The sequence below is a fragment of the Anomaloglossus baeobatrachus genome, chromosome 4 (assembly GCF_048569485.1).
Source record: "Anomaloglossus baeobatrachus isolate aAnoBae1 chromosome 4, aAnoBae1.hap1, whole genome shotgun sequence".
Classification (NCBI taxonomy): Eukaryota; Metazoa; Chordata; class Amphibia; order Anura; family Aromobatidae; genus Anomaloglossus; species Anomaloglossus baeobatrachus.
The window spans coordinates 364,852,999-364,874,749 of NC_134356.1; the positions used below are offsets into that span (position 1 = coordinate 364,852,999).

Sequence of the window (21,751 nt, forward strand, 5' to 3'; positions counted from 1 at the left end):
TCCCCCCAACAACTGACCCCAATTATGACCGCCTTAATAAATTGAAACCCCTAATATCCCTCCTGAAAGAGTCCTTCCTAACTTCCTACAGCCCAGAGGAGAACGTTTCGGTTGACGAGTCCCTAATGAGTTACAAGGGCCGTCTCTCATTCCGTCAGTTTATTCCCTCCAAAAGAGCCAAGTATGGCATAAAATTATATAAAGTGTGCGAAAGCACCAGCGGGTACACATGTAACTTTATCATTTATGAGGGTAGGGACCACCAAATAAGCCCACCCAACTGTCCCCAGACAATTGGCGTCCCAGGAAAAATTGTCTGGGAGCTAATGTCCCCATTTCTTGGTAAAGGTTACCATGTGTACACCGACAATTACTACACCAGTATCCCCCTATACCAATCCCTCCATGCTGCAAATACAGGGGCCTGTGGGACAATAAGGAAAAACCGTGTTGGTTTGCCGGCACAGTTAGTGTCCAGACGTCTAGAGAGGGGGGCGTCATTCGCACTGGCAAGTGACAAACTGCTTGCCGTAAAGTGGAATGACCGCAAGGACGTCTACATGCTCACCACCCTGCATGAGGACACCACTCTGTCGGTCAGAGAGAGGGGAGCCACCAGGGACAAACAGAAACCCTTCTGTGTGACCCAATACAACAGGTTTATGGGTGGCGTGGACCTGTCTGACCAGGTGCTCCAACCATACCTGGTAAAGCGGAAAACGAGGGCCTGGTACAAAAAGGTAACAATCTACCTGATACAGATTGCTACCTACAACAGTTTTGTACTGTATCACAAGGGGCCCTCACATTTCTGCAATACCAGGAAAAAATTATTGAGTCCCTCATGTTTGACTCAGCGGCACCAGAGGCAGCCTTCGAGTCAGAGAATGCCCGGAAACTAACGGAACGGCATTTTATGCATCTCGTGCCTCCTACTCCCACCCAAAACCGTCCTAAAAAAAGGTGCCGGGTATGTCGCAAGCAGGGTAGGAGAAGCGACTCAAGATATTACTGTCCCATGTGCCCTTCCCAGCCAGGACTTTGTGTTACCCCCTGCTTCGAGATCTACCACACATCCCACAATTATTAGACATCATACACTATTCCCAAATTGTGTGGTAGGGTTTTTCTTTCACGTTTATATTTTCTGTGTAGTGAGCCCCTGTGTTACTTGTCAAATAAAATTTACTATTTTCATCAGTAAAACACATTTTACCCCATTTCACAAATAATTCCAGGACTTGATCACTCACATACCAAAGTGTTATGCATACAAATTCTCGTCATATGCCCACGTCTGCGTACTCCAGAATGTGGACCCCGCAAATGTTCTTGAAACATCTGATCATCTGACAAATAATTCCAAGATTTGATCACTCAAAGTTTTAGCACCAGTCATCTGCTATTACAACTATGTCTTGGTGATACGGGCATGATAATTTTATTGGAGGATCTGAAGCTGTTCTGTAATTTTACACCTTGGGCTTTACTGCATGGTTCTTGCCGAACCTCCTGCACTGGACAATCTATATATATAATTGCCTTATTCTGTCTGTCTGTCTGTCTGTCTGTCATGCTCCAAAATTGTGTCCTTACGGTGACACTAAGTGTCCTTACGGTGACACAAAGCTGATTGGCCGCTGGGCTCGCCATGGCCCCGCCCCCCCGCACGGATTGGCCGCTCGCCTTGCCTCGGCTCCTTCCCCGCATGGATTGGCCGCTCGCCTCGCCTCGGATCCGACCCCCCCGCACGGATTGGCCGCCACTCACACTCAGACTCACACTCAGACGCAGACTCAGACTCAGACGCACACTCAGACTCACACTCAGACGCAGACTCAGACGCACACTCAGACGCACACTCAGACGCAGACACAGACTCAGACACACACTCAGACACAGACGCACACTCAGACTCACACTCAGACTCTCAGACTCACACTCAGACGCAGACTCAGACGCACACTCAGACGCACACTCAGACGCACACTCAGATGCAGACTCAGACGCACACTCAGGCGCACACTCAGACGCAGACTCAGACGCACACTCAGACGCACACTCAGACGCAGACACAGACTCAGACTCACACTCACACTCAGACTCAGACACAGACTCAGACTCACACTCACACTCAGACTCACACTCACACTCACACTCACACTCAGACTCACACTCAGACTCACACTCACACTCAGACTCAGACTCACACTCAGACTCACACTCACACTCAGACTCACACTCAGACTCATACTCACTCAGACTCACACTCACACTCACTCAGACTCACACTCACACTCAGACTCACACTCACTCAGACTCACACTCACACTCACTCAGACTCAGACTCACACTCAGACTCACACTCAGACTCACACTCAGACTCACACTCACACTTACACTCAGACTCACACTCACACTCAGACTCACACTCAGACTCACACTCACTCAGACTCAGACTCACACTCAGACTCACACTCAGACTCACGCTCAGACTCACACTCAGACTCACACTCAGACTCACACTCAGACTCACACTCACACTCACACTCAGACTCACACTCACACTCAGACTCACACTCACACTCAGACTCACACTCACACTCAGACTCACACTCAGACTCACACTTAGACTCACACTCACACTCAGACTCACACTCACACTCAGACTCACACTCAGACTCACACTCAGACTCACACTCACACTCAGACTCACACTCAGACTCACATTCACACTCACACTCACACTCAGACTCAGACTCACACTCAGACACAGACTCAGACTCACACTCAGACTCACACTCACACTCACTCAGACTCAAACTCAGACTCACACTCAGACTCACACTCAGACTCACACTCACACTCAGACTCACACTCACACTCACACTCACACTCAGACTCAGACTCACACTCAGACACAGACTCAGACTCACACTCAGACTCACACTCAGACTCACACTCACACTCACTCAGACTCACACTCACACTCAGACTCAGACTCACACTCAGACTCACACTCAGACTCACACTCAGACTCACACTCACACTCAGACTCACACACACTCAGACTCACACTCAGACTCACACTCAGACTCACACTCAGACTCACACACTCACACTCAGACTCACACTCACTCAGACTCAGACTCACACTCAGACTCACACTCAGACTCACACTCACACTCAGACTCACACTCAGACTCACACTCAGACTCACACTCACACTCACACTCAGACTCACACTCAGACTCACACTCACACTCACTCAGACTCACACTCACACTCACACTCAGACTCACACTCACACTCAGACTCACACTCACACTCAGACTCACACTCACACTCAGACTCACACTCAGACTCACACTCAGACTCACACTCACACTCAGACTCACACTCACACTCAGACTCACACTCAGACTCACACTCAGACTCACACTCACTCACTCACACTCAGACTCACACTCACACTCAGACTCACACTCAGACTCACACTCACACTCAGACTCACACTCAGACTCACACTCAGACTCACACTCACACTCAGACTCACACTCAGACTCACACTCACACTCAGACTCACACTCAGACTCACACTCAGACTCACACTCAGACTCACACTCAGACTCACACTCACACTCAGACTCACACTCAGACTCACACTCAGACTCACACTCAGACTCACACGCACACTCACACTCAGACTCAGACTTACACTCAGACTCACACAAACACTCACACTCAGACTCAAACGCACACTCACACTCAGACTCAAATGCACACTCACACTCAGACTCACACGCACACTCACACTCAGACTCACACGCACACTCACACTCAGACTCACACGCACACTCACACGCACACTCAGACTCAGACTCACTCGCACACTCAGACTCACATGCACACTCAACGCAGCAGACACACAACACCCAACACACAAACACCGCGGCACACACAAATATACGCACATACCGCACAACACACACATTGCACAAAACATACCTCCCCCCCAAAACACACACACACACCCACACAAACCGCGCAACACACATACACAACGATACAGACACACAGCGCTCCACAAATAACGACACACAACGCAACACACAAACAACACCGCTCTCACCCCCCGCTACACCCAGACAACACCCAGAACATGTACAGCCCCTACACAAACACTTGGTAACTACACACAACAACATCTATATATATATATATATATATATATAACAAAAATCATACATTAACTACACAATACGTAAATTCTAGAATACCCGATGCGTAGAATCGGGCCACCTTCTAGTACTTTTATAACCCTGTAGGGGACTGGTTGTTTTGTGCATATAGCGGTTCCGACCTTGGCAGGTAGGAGCCTGTTATGGTGTACCACGTCGGCTGGCACAATTGTCCCTCATATAGGGATTGATGGTGCTAAACAGACGTTGTACGACCAGTCTCTGAAAAATTAACGTGTCCTTCTAGCCCTCCTGGTGTTCCTTCATCTCTGGAACAAGGACAAGTCTGCCATATAGTTGGCGGTATTTTCCTCCACATTTTGCCCTTCACTCCAAGATAAAATGTACAAAAAAATCCATTTATGTGGGTTTTCAGTTGTTCTAAAAACACATAGGCTCTGCAAATCTAATAATCCAAAATTTGAAAAGTGCACCTTCCCTTCCAAGTCCTGCAGTTTGCCCAAACAGACGTTTTTGACTACATGTTGGGTATCGCTGCACTCATAAGAAAGTGGGTAACAAACTGAGGGGTCCACTTTTTGATGTTACCTCTTGTAAAAGTGGAAAATCTGGTGCTAAAGCATCACTTTTGTGAAAAAGAAGAACATTTTCAATAGGACAACCTATTGTTATAAAATTCTGTGAAGTACTTGTGGGTTCAAAATGCACACTATACCCCTAGATAAAATCCTTGAGGGGTATAGATTCCAGAATGGGGTCAGTTGTGGGGGGCTCCACTGTTAAGCCACCTCAGGGGGTCTCCAAACGCAACATGGCGTTCGCTAAGGATTCCTGCCAATTTTGCAGTCAAATGGCGCTAGTTTCATTCTGAGCCCTGCTGTGCACCCAGACAGTTGATTTCCACCACATATCATGTATCAGCATACTCAGGAGAAATTGCACAATACATTTTATGCTGATTTTTTTCCTGTTACCCTTGTAAAAAAAAAAGCTACCTGGTTGAAATAACAATTTTGTGGTAAAAATGTATTTTTTTATTTTCACAGCTCAACATTATAAATTTCTGTGAAGCACCTGGGGGTTCAGGGTACTCACCAAACATCTAAATAAATACCTTCAGGGGTCTAGTTTCCAAAATGGGGTCAGTTGTGAGGGGTTTCTGCTGTTTAGGTACCTTAGGGACCCTACAAATGCAACATGGTGCCCGCAATCTTTTTCAGCCAAATTTGCTTTCCAAAATTCAAATATTGCTCCTTCTGTTCCAAGCCCTCCCATTTGTCCAAACAGAGGTTTCTTACCACATGTGGGGTACCACCGCGCTCATAAGAAGTTAGGTAACAAACGTTGGGGTACAATTTTTGGAATTACCTCTTGAAAAAGTGAGAAAATTAATGCTAAAGCAACATTTTTGAGAAAAAAATGAAAATTTTCAATATGACAACGTAACGTTATCAAAATCTGTGAAGTACCTGTGGGTCCAAAATGCTCACTATACCCCTAGATAGAAGCCTTGAGGGGTCTAGTTTCCAAAATGGCATCACTTGTGAGGGGTTTCTGCTGTTTAGGTACCTTATCAGACCTGTAAATGCAACATGGTGCCCGCAATCTATTTCAGCCAAATTTGCTTTCCAAAATTCAAATATTGCTCCTTCTGTTCCAATCCCTCCCATTTGTCCAAACAGAGGTTTCTTACCACATGTGGGATATCACCGCGCTCATAAGAAAGTGGGTAACAAGTTTTGGGGTCCATCTTGTTGTGTTATTTCTTATAAAAGTGATTACATTTGGGGTAGAGCAACATTTTTAGGTAAAATTTTATTTTTTGCTTTTTTAATTCCATATTGCTTTAGTTCCTGTGAAGCACCTAAAGGGTTAATAAACTTCTTCAATGTGGTTTTGAGTACCTTGAGGGGTGCAGTTTTTAGAATGGGGTCACTTTTGGGTATTTTCTTTCACCTAGGCCTCTCAAAATCACTTCAAATGTGATGTGGTCCCTAAAAAAAAGGTTTTGAAAATTTTGATGTAAAAATGAGAAATTGCTGATGAAATTTGAACCCTTCTAACTTCCTAACAAAATTTTTTTTTTTTCCAAAATTGTGCTGATGTAAACTAGACATGTGAGAAATGTTATTTATTAAGTATTTTGTGTCACAGAACTCTCTGGCTTAACGGTAAAAAAATTCAAAAGTTGAAAATTTCAAATTTTTCAAAAATTTTGCCAAAATTCATTTTTTTTCACAAATAAACGCAAAAAATATTGTCCTAAATTTGGTACTAACATGAAGTCCAATATGTGACGAAAAAACAGTCTCAGAATCACTGGGATCCGTTGAAGCGTTCCAGAGTTATAACCTCATGAAGGGACACTGGTCAAAATTGCAAAATTTGGTCTGGTCATTAAGGTGAAAATTAGCTCCGTCACTAAGGGGTTAAAGCAGGATATGGTTACAAATAGATTTCCAAAACTTTAAACATCCCAAGGTGCACTGTGCAAGCGATCATATTGAAATGGAAGGAGTATCATACCACTTCAAATCTACCAAGACCCGGCCGTTTATCCAAACTTTCATCTCAAACAAGGAGAAGACTGATCAGAGATGCAGCCAAGAGGCCCATGACCACTCTGGATGAACTGCCGAGATCTACAGCTGAGGTTGGAGAGCCTGTCCATAGAACAACAATCAGTTGTACACTGCACAAATTTGGCCTTTATAGAAGAGTGGCAAGGAGAAAGCCATTTCTGAAAGATATCCATAAAAAGTGTGGTTAAAAGTTTGCCACAAGCCACCTTGGAGACACACCAAACATGTGGAAGAAGGTGGTCTGGTCAGATGAAACCAAAATCGAACTCTTTGGGCACAATGTCAAACAATATGTTTGGCGTAAAAGGAACACAGCTCATCACCCTAAACATACCGTCCCCACACATACCCCAAGCGACTTGCAGCTGTAATCACAGCAAGAGGTGGTGCTACAAAGTATGAACTTAAAGGGGACGAATAATATTGGACACCCCACTTTTCAGTTATTTTTTTTTTTTTTAAAGTTTAAAATAAGCAATACATTTTGTTCAACTTCACAATTGTGTCCCACTTGTTGTTGATTCTTCACCATAACATTAAAAATTTTATCGTTATGTTTGAAGCCTGAAATGTGGGAAAAGGTGGAAAAATTCAAGGGAGCCGAATACTTTCACAAGGCACTGTATATATGGATGATTTGTCCATTATTACCTCTACGGACAGAGGGGAATAAGAGTACCCATATAAATAGGACGGTGATCAAAAATAAGTATTTCTACTCCCGTCATTGTATATAATACTGATGATGATAGTCATGCATAACTCGTATCAGTCCAATATACACGGAATAGAGGATGTGTGACCCCTGCTCTATTCAACAAGATAGGATTAATAGATCCTCAGGACAGATACACTGGCTTTTTGGTGGCACCTTTTCGTCCTGCTGTATAGCACATAATTACAACATTTTATAAAGGAAATAATAAAGGTTATATTTTGTTAGTGGTATAGAGAACTTGTCAGTGCCATTTGGCTACTAGAAAAACCATAGTTTTTGTTATCAGATAGGTGATAACATTTTTCTTTAGCTAAACCCTTCAATGTTAAAAAGAACCATAATCAGGATTATGCGTGTTAAAGTAAAGGCTATAATGGCGCTGTTATACAGATTCAATACATTCCATCAGTGAATAAATCTGCATCCTGCTTGTTGTTTAATCATCATTACAAGTTTTCCTTTCCTAAACTTTCAGTGCATTGAGGCAGGACTGTGGGGCAGGACTGTGGGTAGGGTCTTCGGTTGTGCCCCCGCCCCTCCACTGTCTCTATTTTCCTCCTGCTTTAAATTTCATGCCAGCGCTGTCCTGGCCACAGGTGTCTCTTGCACACATTGATCACACAGCAGTCTTCAGAAAAATAGTTCTGAGGTCGGCGTTTGAGTAGATTGATCTCTTGGTGGGCTTCAGTAAGATGGCGCTGGTGGAGGTGCATGCAATGAAAGACCTCTCTGCAGTATTTAGTAAATATTGGTGCCATAGCGGCACATGCACAGATTTAAAATCTCAGCTTGTTATTGAGTCAAATCCTAAATCTGTGCACGCAATGCCACTAGAGACAGTTTTCTAAAGACTGCTGGGAGATCAATCTGTGCAAGCGCCCCACCCGCAGCTAGGACAGTGCCAGAGCAAACGTTAAAAACAGGAATACCAGAGGCAGAGGAGGGGCTGGGGCAGTGCCAAAGACCCTAACCCAATACAGTGAAGGTTTAGGGAAGGCAAACTTCTAATGATGACTAAACAACAAACAGAATGCGGATTTATTCAGTACAGGTATCTATTGAATCAGTATAACAGAGCCATTATGGTAATACCTTTATTTTATCTCCTTCACTACTGGACAATTTTCCGTTTTTTCCTCCCTCTCTTCCAAAGCCATAACTTTTTTTTTTTTTTTATCAATACAGCCATGTGAGGGCTTGTTTTACTTTTGATTGATTTGATTTTGATTGGAACCATTCATTCTGCCACAAAGTGTACTGGAAAATGAGAAAACATTCCAAGCGCGGTGAATTTGTAAAAAAACTGTTTTTTGTTTTTTTTATTTACCATGTTCAATATATGGCAAAACTATTTTTGCACATTAATTATATGTAATTTCAGCGGTTCCTAGATCATTTTTTGATTGAAACATATAACTCTTAGCTAGTATAATTTAGTCATATATCAATATCTCCAACTGTGATGCACAACAAACACCTGGATTACTATGGTTGAACAATACACCCACTTGTTAACCTGATATGGTGGTTATAACTCTACAAACTTTTCACGATACAACCGCTTTATTCCGTACCACATTTTCTATTCTATGTCCATTTTTTTCTGTTGTTCACTTCTGTATTGTCAATGATTGTCTTTAATGATATACTAATCATGTGAATTATTAAACATTTAATTTTACTAAATATGTTGTATTAGTTAGTTTCTTTGTTTTTTTTTATTTGTGGTAAAACTGACCTGGCAATAAGATTCTCCAGGTCAATATTAATACTTAGATACCAAACGTATCGTTTTTTTTATGTAAGTGGTGAAAAAAAATGCAGAAATTTGTCACAAAATATGTTGCTTTTGTTTTCTGAGACCAATAACGTTTTCATTTTCTTGGATTCGGGCCTAAGTGATGGCTTCTTTTTTGCGCCCTGAGCTGCCGTTTTACTGATACAGTTTTAGGCTAGATGTGATGGATTGCCTTTTATTGCAATGTTGCGGTGATGAGAGAAACATAATTCTGGGGTTTTGATTTTTTCTCATTATGCAGTTTACCAATCAAATTACTTTATTTTATATTTTGATAGGACATTTCTGAATGTGGTGATACCAAATATGTATATTTTTTTGTTTTATTTTTAATAGGGCAAAGGGGGTGATTTTAACTTTTGGGTTTATTTTACTTTTTTTACATTTTTTTTTACTTTTTACTCTATTTAATAGTCTTCTTAGGGGACTTAAAGCCGCGTTCATCTGATCACCTGTGCTATATGATCTCCTATGAATGCTGGCTTGCAGCAGGCATTCACAGGAGCATCGAGATGACAGGCATGGGGTTCATTAACTGACCCCTAGATGATGACATGACAACCCATCGGCACCCCGCAATCACATGACAGAGGCGCTGATGGGCGGGATCAGTGACGCGCTTCCTGTCAGCACGTGTTAAATGCCGCTGTCAGAGATTTAATTGGTTAAGAGCCACAGGTGGCTAACCAATCCACACAGTGCTGTTAGAGGCACTTGATAGCTGATTAAATTAGCTGTGGAGTGCTGGGAAAGATACAGGTTCAGCGTGTGAGCCAGCATCAAAGGCAGGGACATGGCTTATGCAATAACTCAATCGGTTGTGAAGGGGTTAACAAGCATAATCCTGATTACAGGTTCTCTTTAAAATATTTGAATAAGTGTAACCCAGAACAAAAAGGAACAAAAGAGGGGTTGTTCTATCAGTAGGTACCTCTTTATATGAAGACATAATTCTTTCAATGGCATCAGCTCCAGATGCAAGTAGGTTTCTGGCTGTTGTAAAGGCTTCAGTACGTTCACTCACCATTGCGTGTTTCTGCCCATCTTCTGAATCTAAGCAATAGAAAAAACAATATAAAATATGTCTTAATATGGCGCCCCTGATGCGTCAGGTGCCACAGGGTACTGTATCCAGTTACAGGTGCAGTACTTATCCAGGGTTCCTGGGAGACCAGTGCGGGCAAACACCAAACAACACCATTTAAAACACACACATTTATTTGCCCTTTTCCAGACTGGTTAACAAGATAGAGACGGATCTGATGCATGGTAACCTATTGGTCGGGACTTATCCAATCCCGCTTGTCAGAAACCCGAGAGGGGGATGGGCTAGTCTAGACAGTTGAAAGTCAGTAAGGAGTTGACGTTGAGTCATGGAGGGTGTGAGGAGACTCAGGTTCAGTGAGAAACATGAGGAGTGACATCGGTGGGCTAAAGGAGTACGGTCGCCGAGGAGAGTACAGTGTCAGTACTCACGGGACCGAGCACAAGCGGGGTGCAGAGTTCATGAGGACGCTTTAGGCTCGTCTATTAAATCTGCCAGGTGAGGGGATCATCAAGGTTCCTCACCGACTTTAGAGTCCGGGGCACATCAGCAAAGAGGGAAACTGGGACAGAGGTCCAACCCATTGAGATGTTCAAGCTGCCTTCCACACGGACCAGGACTGTGAGACCAGGAGGGGATCCCAAAATGCTTCAGGCCACAGGGATCCACCAATTACAGAAGGGTGTATGGAGGAAGAGCTCACCAGGTCACAACAACGGCATCCAGATGAAAGGAACACACGATCACCTGAGACCCACAATGGCAGAGACCAGCACCAGCGGTACCACAGAACCAGTGAGTAAAGAACAAGTTGAACCGCAGTCCCTGTGTCATCTGAATTCTTCCCGCACCTCTGCATCACCAACTTTCACTATACTACAACCATCATCATTCTTCCCTGGGGCTTAGCTCTACTTGCGGAGGGCCATAACATCTGAGCTGCTCAATACCAACAACCAAGCCATTAGAGACTACGCAGCTGCGGCTCCCTCTCATAGCCGCACACTGCAAGTGGCATCACGTACTTTATTTAATATTGACGATAACTCCCATCATCATTTCCCCTTTATTTAAAAGACACCACCATGGTCACGGAGCCAGACCCCGCCACCGCTGACGTCCCCGGACTAGTCTGAGTACCCTCAGCCCTGGAGTGGGCGTGTCATTTATCTATATGTTCCTCAAGGATTTGCTTTCTTACTAGGAATGTTAAAGACATTAAGGGTTGAGTTTCACAAATTCATATAATGTGTACAGTTGCTGGCTGCATTCTGTATCCCCATAATGCTACCAGATTTGTCTTTGGATAACAGATTTACATAAAGGTGCCAGCTACAGTATCCTCATAATAAAACTGAAGGATGTAAATAGTGAAAATTGAAATATGAATAAGCATTACTGCCCAGAAAAATATCAAAAAAATGTGTGGAAAAAAATGTGTTAAGGCTACTTTACACACTGCGATATCGGTCCCGATATCGCTAGTGTGGGTACCCGCCCCCATCTGTTGCGCGACACGGGCAAATCGCTGCCCGTGTCGCACAACAGCCGTCACACATACATACCTGTCCGGCGACGTCGCTGTGACGGGCGAACCGTCTCCTTTCTAAGGGGGCGGTCCGTGCGGCGTCACAGCGACGTCACTGAACCGCCGCCCAATAGCAGCGGAGGGGCGGAGCTGAGCGGGACGTAACATCCCGCCCACCTCCTTCCTTCCTCATAGCGGCCGGGAGGCAGGTAAGGGGAGCTTCCTCGTTCCTGCGGCGTCACACGCAGCGATGTGTGCTGCCGCAGGAACGAGGAACAACCTCGTTACTGCTGCAGTAACGAGATTTGAGAATGGACCCCCATGTCGCCGATTAGCGATTTTGCACGTTTTTGCAACGATGCAAAATCGCTTATCGGTGTCACACGCAACGGCATCGCTAATGCGGCCGGATGTGCGTCACGAATTCCGTGACCCCAACGACTCCGCATTAGCGATGTCGCAGCGTGTAAAGCCCGCTTTACTTTGCAAATACAAATGGCCAAATTTACATACGCCCAGTTACCCCTTTGTCTGTGCACTCCTCCCAGTTACTTCAGGGGCTTTAAAGCAGAGGTCCCCAACTCCAGTCCTCAAGGCCCACCAACAGTGCAGGTTTTTGGGATTTCCTTAGTATTGAGTTGGGGAACCCTGCTTTAAAGGGGTTATCCGGGTTATTTTACTTATATTTTGTTATTTCACTAATGGGCTACATTGGGGCAGGTAAGTAGATAGCAACTACCTACCTGCCCTGCTGTCAGCCCCTCTCCCCGGCTCAGAACGGTCATGTGACCGCTCCGGCCGTGATTTTGCTGCTTCCTGTGATGATATGTCAACAGGGGCTGCACCTTGGTGACAGGCATCACAGCTGACATCATGTTGCTACCCTGTGCAAGTGACAGCAGTGGCAGAGACAGGAGGGCTGGAGAAGGTGAGTGAAGTTTTTTTTTTTATTTTCTCAAACACGTGCTTTCTCCGGCGCGTGTCACACGGAACACCTCCGTGTGGTCCGTTTGCGTTCCGTGTGACACTCGTGATGCCGCAGAAAAACTGACATGTTGACGTGTGGAGCACACGGATACACGTATGCTCCACACGTGCACACGGTCCATGGCAGAACACACATGTGAGCGGAGACCCATTGATTTTAATGGGTCTACATGTGCCCGTGTCTCCGGTATGTGAGGAAAAGGACCAAACACATACCGGAGACAAGGATGTGTGAAAGAGGCCTTAGGAGAAGCACATGGGTGCAAATGTGCCGCCTCCGTGCCAGCAGTCGCCTCTGCTCGGATCCGGACCTTCAGGGGTGGTGGCTCGAGGGTCTCCGGACCCGGGGGTCTCGCGGACACGCCGAATAAAATGTGGGACATAGATGTACAGGCTAGGCCGTAATAGGTTCGTGACGCCACCCACGGTGTGTGGTGAGGTGGGACACCACCGCTGCTGTTACGGGGCACCCAGGGGAGATGATATGCAGCAAGATGTTAACCCCTCCGTGGGCAGGGATGGTGGCCCCGGGACCCGATGGCTCTGGTGCAGGGAAGATGGTGGCCGCAGGGGGGATGTTAGTGTACTCACTGGTAAACCAAGATGGTGGTGGCTGGTGCCGCGGCCGGTTGCGTTAGGGATCCCCCACCCGGCTGGTGGTCTCTATCCTTGTCCTGCACCTTTTTAGTAGAAAAGACTTCCCAGTGTGAAACGTAGGAGTCCGCTCCCGGCTGGATGTGGCCTAAAGAGCCGTGCCCACAGACGCTGGCCCGTGGGATCTCTGGGCCTTGGCGATGACCTCTTATCCCTAATCGGTGGGCTGTTGTCTTCTATGAGGGACTTTGGGTGGGACAGGACCTCTAGTCCTGGCCTCAATCGGTTAATTAACCAGTTCCAGTAGGTTCTGGTATCTGGCTTCAGGATCCGAGTACCCCGCTTTGTGCACGGTTTCCGGTCGGGTCCCAGGTGTAGGTACCGGCAGGCTACAACCGTGTCCCGGTTCACCTCGGTTCTGCTGAGCCGTCTTCCCATCTCCTGCTGACGGAGACCACCGTCTGCCTCCTGGCCAAGGCACCAGGGCTCCTAACCTGATACCTGTTAGTTTACTCCAGGCCTGACACACAGGCCTGACCTCCACTCTCCACTGAACTAAGACTTTCACTGACTGTTTTCCCGCCCCAGGCTGTCTAGACTCCTTGGTGGACGTCTTCCAACCGCCTGGTTCCGCCCCCTGGTGTGTCTATCTATCCCTAAGGGGGGTGACTAGGGTTTAATTGTTGGCTGTGTGTTTCCTAGTGAGGGAATGGTGTAATGCGGGGGCCTATTTGTGACTACCTGGTTTTGCCAGGGCGTCACACAAATACATGCATTTAGCTGATGTGTCTAATCTGAGCCAGCCTACATAATGAAAACTATGGCCCTGGTTCTTCAAGACTGGCGATATTGACATCAGTCTTGAGGAGGGAGGGGGGTTGAGTGTGAGGCTCCTGACTCATTAAGAAGAGCACACAGTGGACCTTACCACAAATCTTATTCCACTTACTACCACTCATGCCATTGCATGTTATGAATTAGATGAGTGGGCTCACCACGCCCTGTCGAGCTCTGCCCACTTTGATAGAAGTTGGCAAAAATGGTTTCAAAATGACAAAAGTAGCAAAGTTTTTGGCAGTCTCACCTTGCACGAAACGTTTGTGACTTTTCAAATCTTTTTATGCTACTATGCTTTATGTTTCCTTTCTGGAACTTGCTGTTAACAACAAGGAACAAGTTCAACATAATAAAAGTTTAAATTGCTCATCTGAGCTGGGGTTTGTCTGTGGTTTGGGTTTTATAATGAGGCCTGGGAGGGGGGGGGGGCTTCCGTCCTGGAAAGTACACGCCTGGTTTCGGTTTACGCGTCGCGGATTGAGTGACGCTTGAAAGCAATACCCAGGAATTACCGCATTTGTTGGGCTTACAGTTTGTAATCTTTGTTTTCCCTTTTCTTTTTCTCTATTTCACAGCCTAATCTTTTCTTGATTCTTGCTGTATTTCTTGCTCTTTACTCTGGTCATCTCTCTTTCCCCTTCTTCACCCCTATCCTTAGGTGTGGGACCCCAGTGCTCGGCATGACGTAACTTAATTTTGGCTCCCTTAATTGTAATGGGTTGAATGTGCCGCAAAAGAGATTGCAAATATTTTATGCTATGCATAAACAGAGGACTCAGGTGTTATTATTACAAGAGACCCATTTTAAAGCAGGCCAGGTTCCAGTTCTTAGGGATAGATTTTATACAACATGGTTTCACAGCCCTAACCCGACTGCTAAATCCGGGGGGTTCTCCATTGCTCTCCATAAGTCATTGGTGTTCTCCGTGATCGACTCTTTGGTGGATCCTGAGGGTAGATTTATATTTCTGAAGCTCCAGATTGGTGTGGGTGTATATACCGTAGCTAACTGGTATTTACCCAACTCCAGACCCACTGTGGCATGCTCTTCCCTCCTGTCTCGGCTGGCGGAATTTGCAGAAGGGACTTTAATAGCTGGGGGGGACTTTAATTTCACCTTTGAACCGGCAATTGATACCTCCTCGGGGGGGCGTTTTATTTCACAAAAAAGGATGTTGGCACTAGGGAAAAAGTTGCAAGCATTACAATTGGTTGATATTTGGAGGGCACTGCATCCCACGGAGAGGGATTACTCTTATTTCTCCCCAATTCATTCATCTTACAGCCGTATAGATATGTTGTGGATTAGCCAACACGCCATGCCATGGCGAGCCCAGGCCTCCATAGGGTCTATATGTCTATCGGACCATGCACCGGTGTTCGTCCAACTCACTCCCCCAGACGGTTCGCGGCGACCATGGACGTGGCGTCTTAATGAACATCTACTTAAAGACGACTTATGTGTAGCAGAAATACGACAGGTGATGAGTGATTTCTTGGAAATTCACGCTCAAGACCAGACGGCCTTGCCGACACAGTGGGAGGCCCTTAAATGTGTGGTGCGGGGTATATTAATAAAGCATGGATCAAGACTTAAACGGGAGAGGGCCTCTCTGATTACCTCTTTGGTTCAGCGAATACAGACCTTGGAGGCATCCCACAAAAAATTCTTATCGGCCTCGGTGTACGCTGAATTGGTGGGATCCCGGGAGGAACTTAGGGGGCTCTTAGATCAAAAATACTATGCACAGAGGGTACGTTTACAGAGATACTTATATGAACATGCAGACAAGTGTGGAAGGGCATTAGCCAGGTTTATTCACCCGAGGAAACTCACAAATCATATCCCGAAAATTAAGGACAGAGGAGGACATATGATTCAGGACTCGGTTAAAATAGCTGAAGAGTTCCGTGCCTTTTATGGGGACCTGTACAACATAAAGGGTCAGTTTACTGATATGTCACCGACGGCACTCAATAATAAGATTGAAGACTATGTCCAGCGGACTGCCTTGCCTAGGCTAGCGCAATCAGAAATTGAGACGCTGGAGTCAGATTTTACGGAAGAGGAGATATCTTCGGTTATCAGAGACACCCCAGTAGGTAAGAGCCCGGGACCGGATGGTTTTACAACTAAATTTTTTAGAATTTTTAGGGAACAAATTGTCCCCTTTTTGACACGGGTCTTTAACTCGGTGCCTGCTGGAGCATCTTTTGTTCCTCAGTCTCTAGAGGCGCATATATGTGTAATTCCGAAGCCAGGGAAGGACCCGGTTAATGTCTCCAATTACCGTCCCATGTCTTTGATTAATATAGACGTCAAATTCTTTTCAAAAGCTCTCGCCAATAGACTGGCACCTTTGCTTCCAAAAGTGATACACACGGACCAGGTGGGTTTTGTGGGGGCCGAGAGGCAAGAGACAACACGAATAAGACGTTTCTTCTACTGGCTCGGGCGAAGGCAAAGGCACTACGTATGTGTTTACTTTCCATAGATGCGGAGAAAGCCTTCGACCGGGTCAGCTGTAGTTTCATGTTGGCAGCGTTAAGACAGGTGGGGATAGGTGACAGGTTCCTTAGAGGAGTGGCCTCCCTTTATAGTACACCGACTGCCAGAATCAAGGTAAATGGGTCCTTGTCCGCGCCAATTAGCATAAAAAATGGTACCAGACAGGGTTGTCCCTTATCCCCCCTCCTATTTGTTCTCGTAATGGAGCATTTGGCTTTGGCCATTAGACAGAACCCAGATATAAAAGGGATAGAGGTGGGAGAGCATCATTGTAAAGCGGCATTATATGCAGATGACCTCCTCCTATACATTACACAGCCCCACATATCCTTTCCCTCCTTGGTTAAGGAAATTGAGAACTTCGGACATATAAGCAACTTTAAAGTTAACTATAATAAATCAGAAGCCTTGAATTTCACTCTGCCGGGGAGGGAAGTAGATCATATTGCATCCAACTTTCCTTTTAGATGGCAGACATCGGCCCTGACTTATCTGGGGGTGGTGGTACCACGGGACAATACCAAGATTTTTCACCTCAATTACCTCCCTTTGTTGGAACGCACTATGAGAGATCTTAAACAAATCGATAGACAGAAACTGTCCTGGTTTGGACGTATTAATGTCATCAAGATGGGTGTTCTCCCTCGTTTTCTATATATCTTTCAAACGGCCCCTATAGCACTACCATCGTTTTTCTTCACCAGAATACAGTCAATTATTAACAAATTTGTGTGGGGAGGGAGGAGCTCTCGGGTGGGGAGGAGAGTCTTGAGTAGAGGTAAGGGAGAGGGGGGGGCAGGGTTGCCAGACTTTAAAAAGTACCACAAGGCGTCTCTTCTGCTGAGACTAATGGATTTGCAATTTAATAGGAGCACTAAACAATGGGTGAGTCTGGAGCAGGTTTGGTCCGAAACGCCCCTGCGGTTCCTCCCGTGGATCACACCGCTGCGGAGGGGACGGATAGATGGAGAGGCGGAGTTTCTCAGGGCATCTGAGGGTCTGGGTCGTTGAGTGCAGGCGGGGATCTCTCTCAAGGGGTCCTGGTCCACTCTCACCGCTTTTCTCTAACCCAGAGTTCCCCCCAGGGATGGGAGTCGAGCGTTTCTTAGGTTGGAGGAGGGGTGAGGACACACGGCTAGCCCAGACTTTGCACGGTTTGGAAGTACCCCCCTTTTCGGCCCTTTTGCTCCCAGAGGGTCGGCATCCAACGGCTTGGCTGGAATACCTTCAACTTAGGTCCTTCTTGATGGTTGACAACAGACTTGGGCTTTTTGCCCACAAAATTTGAACAATTGTTTTTGCGGGAGGATTCTCCCGGGCATCTCTTGTCTCTGGTTTACTCCTTCCTGATTACAGAGGCGGACATGGGAGACCTTAAATATATCGAGAAGTGGAATAGAGATTTGGGGACTTTCATTCCTGAGGAGGACTGGAAAAAGTCCTTTATCCTCACTCATAAATTTTCCATCGCCTGTGCAGCACAGGAAAAAAATTATAAGATTCTGACCCGTTGGTACAGGTGCCCGGATACTCTACACGCAATATTTCCCGGGGTCTCAGATAGATGCTGGAGGTGCGGAAGAGGAAGGGGGACAATGCTGCATATCTGGTGGGACTGCCCATTGATACAACCTTTCTGGAGGTCCGTGTTCAAAGCATACGCTGTGATTTGCGGAGAGCAGTTGGTGGGTTCCCCTCAGATGGCGCTGCTTTCAATTCTCCCGGGATTGCTTAAATCACAGAAAGCGGGCCTTCTGAGATACTGTCTTACGGCGGCACGCATGGTGATCCCGAGATACTGGAAATCGACTGGGGTGCCATCTGTGAGGGAGTGGTTTGCGGAGATGGCCATCATCCACAGGATGGAGTCCCTAACGGCAGAAACCAATGGCTCAGTGGATAGATTTCTTAAGATCTGGACCCCCTGGACCCTGGCTCTTGATTCTCTACCATTTCAGAACCTTATTGGTAACACATGACACGTGTTACGTTAGTCCAATGTAGCGGCCCGAGTACTGGGGAGGTAATCCCTACCATGCCTTCCCTCCCTCTCTTTCTGTTGCTCTTCTCTCCCCCTTTTCCTTCTCTTCTTTTCCTTATCTTTCCCCCTTGCTACTTTCCTTTCTCTCTAGTTCTCGTTAAATCTTCAAATTTTTTCCTTTTCTTTTTTGTTTTCGGCAGTAGCCTCACTTTGTTTGAGGTGTAGTTCTCAATTGGAAGGAGAAGGAGATTGTCTGTATTATAAAAGGTGGTTACATGTCATTTGTGTGCCTTATGATAGTTAGTAAGAGAAGAGGTATTAGTTAGGATGTGGCTTATACTCTTCTCTGTAAGTTGACATGAAGTAATCACGTATTTGAATCTTCTTTTTTTTTCTTCCTGTAAATTCTCTTGTTTACTTTAATAAAGAAAGATTAAACATAAAAGTTTAAATATGAGAATAATAAAATGGATCCAGGGCACTAAAACTGTAATTATAAGTTTGCCATTTTTAACTTGAGCATCACTTTCATAATTACCATAGCAGTGGTTCTTACCTCCATCTGCAAACCCGGTTGCAGTGATGATGGGCACTGCCACCATAACAAGACCGCTTCCACTCCATACATACTTCATCAGGAACTGCTCTATCATAACGTACCACAGACGTTTAGACAGAATAAGATTCATTTGATCTGCTAAAGCCACATAACTCTTCTGAAGTTTTGTCATTTCTACCTAAATAAAAAAAAAGACATTTTCCATACATATATATGGTAATTTAAGATAAAAACAGCTTAATATGCATAATAATAATTATTCAAAATGCGAAATATAATGATTGTTTTAAGCATATTTTGTAGGCTGGCGGGATGCTTCGGGAAAACACGAAGATTTATTTAGCTTATAAAGATATGGTGATTGTTACCTGCAGTAGCAAGTACGACATTTGATAACAATAGTAAGTACAGCTACGTTGCCTGTCTTGCTTTGCTATATATGTATTAGATGCAGGGAACATATATACTCATGAGAAGCTTACAGAAAAGTCCCCTACAGAAAGACATGTCCTTTTCAATAAAGAACAACTTTTTCCATACACTTTTTTAGATGGATATCAAAAGAAATGTCCCCAATGCAGGGGATTACATAAATGGCCGGCACAATGCAGGGCAAATAAATGGCGGGCTGAAGCTTCTCTATTCCCTTAGACCAACTCATCTTCCTCTCTAGCCATTGTATTAACCTGCAGATATAGTATTAATCTACAGGTTAATAGCGTTCTGAACCTGCCTGGCATTGGCATGTAGAGTCCCGCTACCGGGGGAAATTAACTATATTCCTCTCGGCAGCATTCGGTTTCCAGACATGGGCGCAAAACGGCGTGGCTTCAGTCACCACTCACTATACATTGAGCGTTGACTAAAGCCACGCTGGCACCACCGCTATGTCTGTAAGCCGAATGCTTAAGCCATAAATACAATTAATGTATAAAGCACCACAAGAACTAACTGTCCCAATTCAACATCCATGCAGCATTTAAGGCCTAGGACAAACAATGAGTAATATCAGATAAGTGGAAAACGATTAAAAAAAAAAAAAAAAAAAAAATCGCACTCCAATCAGACCAGGAATGTTACTCTATCAGGCAGTTCCCATCTGCAATTTTTTTCTCAGGTGGAATCACACAGAGAAAGTCATCACAGCACGCTGTGGGTGCTTGAGAGCCGTTTTCACTCGCACCCATACAAATCTATGGGTGCGAGTAAAACATCGGACTGCACTCGAATGACATCCGAGTGCAGTGTGGTAACGTATCAGCTGACAATGGAGGAGATGGAGAGGGTAATATCTCTTTCTCATCTGCAGCTCCCTCCCTCTCCTCCGCTGCTGTGATATAATCACAGGATCAGATCACAGAATAATGACACATGAATTACGCTCGCAGCTGAGCTGGAGCCGAGTGTCACAAGCATATCGCATCTGATACTCTTGCATCGGATGCAATAGACTCGTGTGGCCCTAGCCTAATAGAGAGCATCACAATCCAAAACATTGTTGCTATTTCCATTGGTGTACTTGAAGCGCTAATACATTTGGGCAGGACACAGGTTAGAAAATGGCCATTATTGCAAAATGTAATTCATGCATTTTTGGATTTAGTTGTGATGAGAAACACTACTAATCTGTTTTACCAATAATAAGCTCTAGAAGGAATTTTCGGCCTTTTTGGAGTAAAGATTAAATGTAAGCCCTACCCCGAAAATAAGCCCTAATTGTGGTTCAATAATGAAATGTCCACGCAGCTATTAAAAGTTAAAGAATACTGTAGAACACTTCATTGTAGAAAGCAGACAACCCCAAAAGAGAGAAGAAAGAAGATCCCGCAATTATACTCATCAGACGCCAAACTGGAGGACCTGCGGTGGAACACACACATGGTGATACCATGCTGCTCTGGATACCTGGGAAGCAGTGGAACATGAGGACCTTCAGTGGAATGCATGGAGGGCCTGCTGTGAAATACATCGATGGGTTCCACCGCAGGTCCTCGATGCATTCCACCACAGATCCTGGTGCTCCACTGCATTACCTCCCAGGTCCCCCTGCCGGCTGGAAGCAATATGGTATTACCGAATGTTGTTTGTGTGTGTGCGATTTGATGTGTGTGTGCAATCTGATGTATATGTGAGTCCCAGCCATAAGAAAGGGAGGACTGCTGTGGAGCACACCTGCTGGGAGCGCCTGCCGAAGATTGCATGAGTACCTCGGAGTGATGCATATGCCCGGGGTCTGGTATGATTCTCCTGGGAGGGGAGGGGGGTTTTGCCTTTCCCCAGAAGTAAGCCCTACCACGAAAATAAGCCCTAGTGCATTTTTCAGGGCAAAAAATAATATAAGATAGCGTCTTATTTTCAAGGAAACACGGTAGAGAGATGTTCATCTATATGCTGACTTTGCTGTAATCTGT

At 45.4% G+C, this 21,751-nt stretch overlaps 1 protein-coding gene across 1 annotated transcript in view; it reads right to left on the reverse strand.

The window, feature by feature from the left end:
• Positions 1 to 21,751, reverse strand: part of ABCD2 (ATP binding cassette subfamily D member 2) — a 121,381-nt gene that overhangs the window by 85,234 nt on the left and 14,396 nt on the right. Inside the window, exons 2-3 of the mRNA XM_075345136.1 lie at positions 19,338 to 19,518; positions 10,232 to 10,353 (exon numbers count right to left, since the gene is read on the reverse strand). Coding sequence (XP_075201251.1) covers positions 10,232 to 10,353; positions 19,338 to 19,518 — 303 coding nt within the window. The remainder of the gene's footprint in view (positions 1 to 10,231; positions 10,354 to 19,337; positions 19,519 to 21,751) is intronic.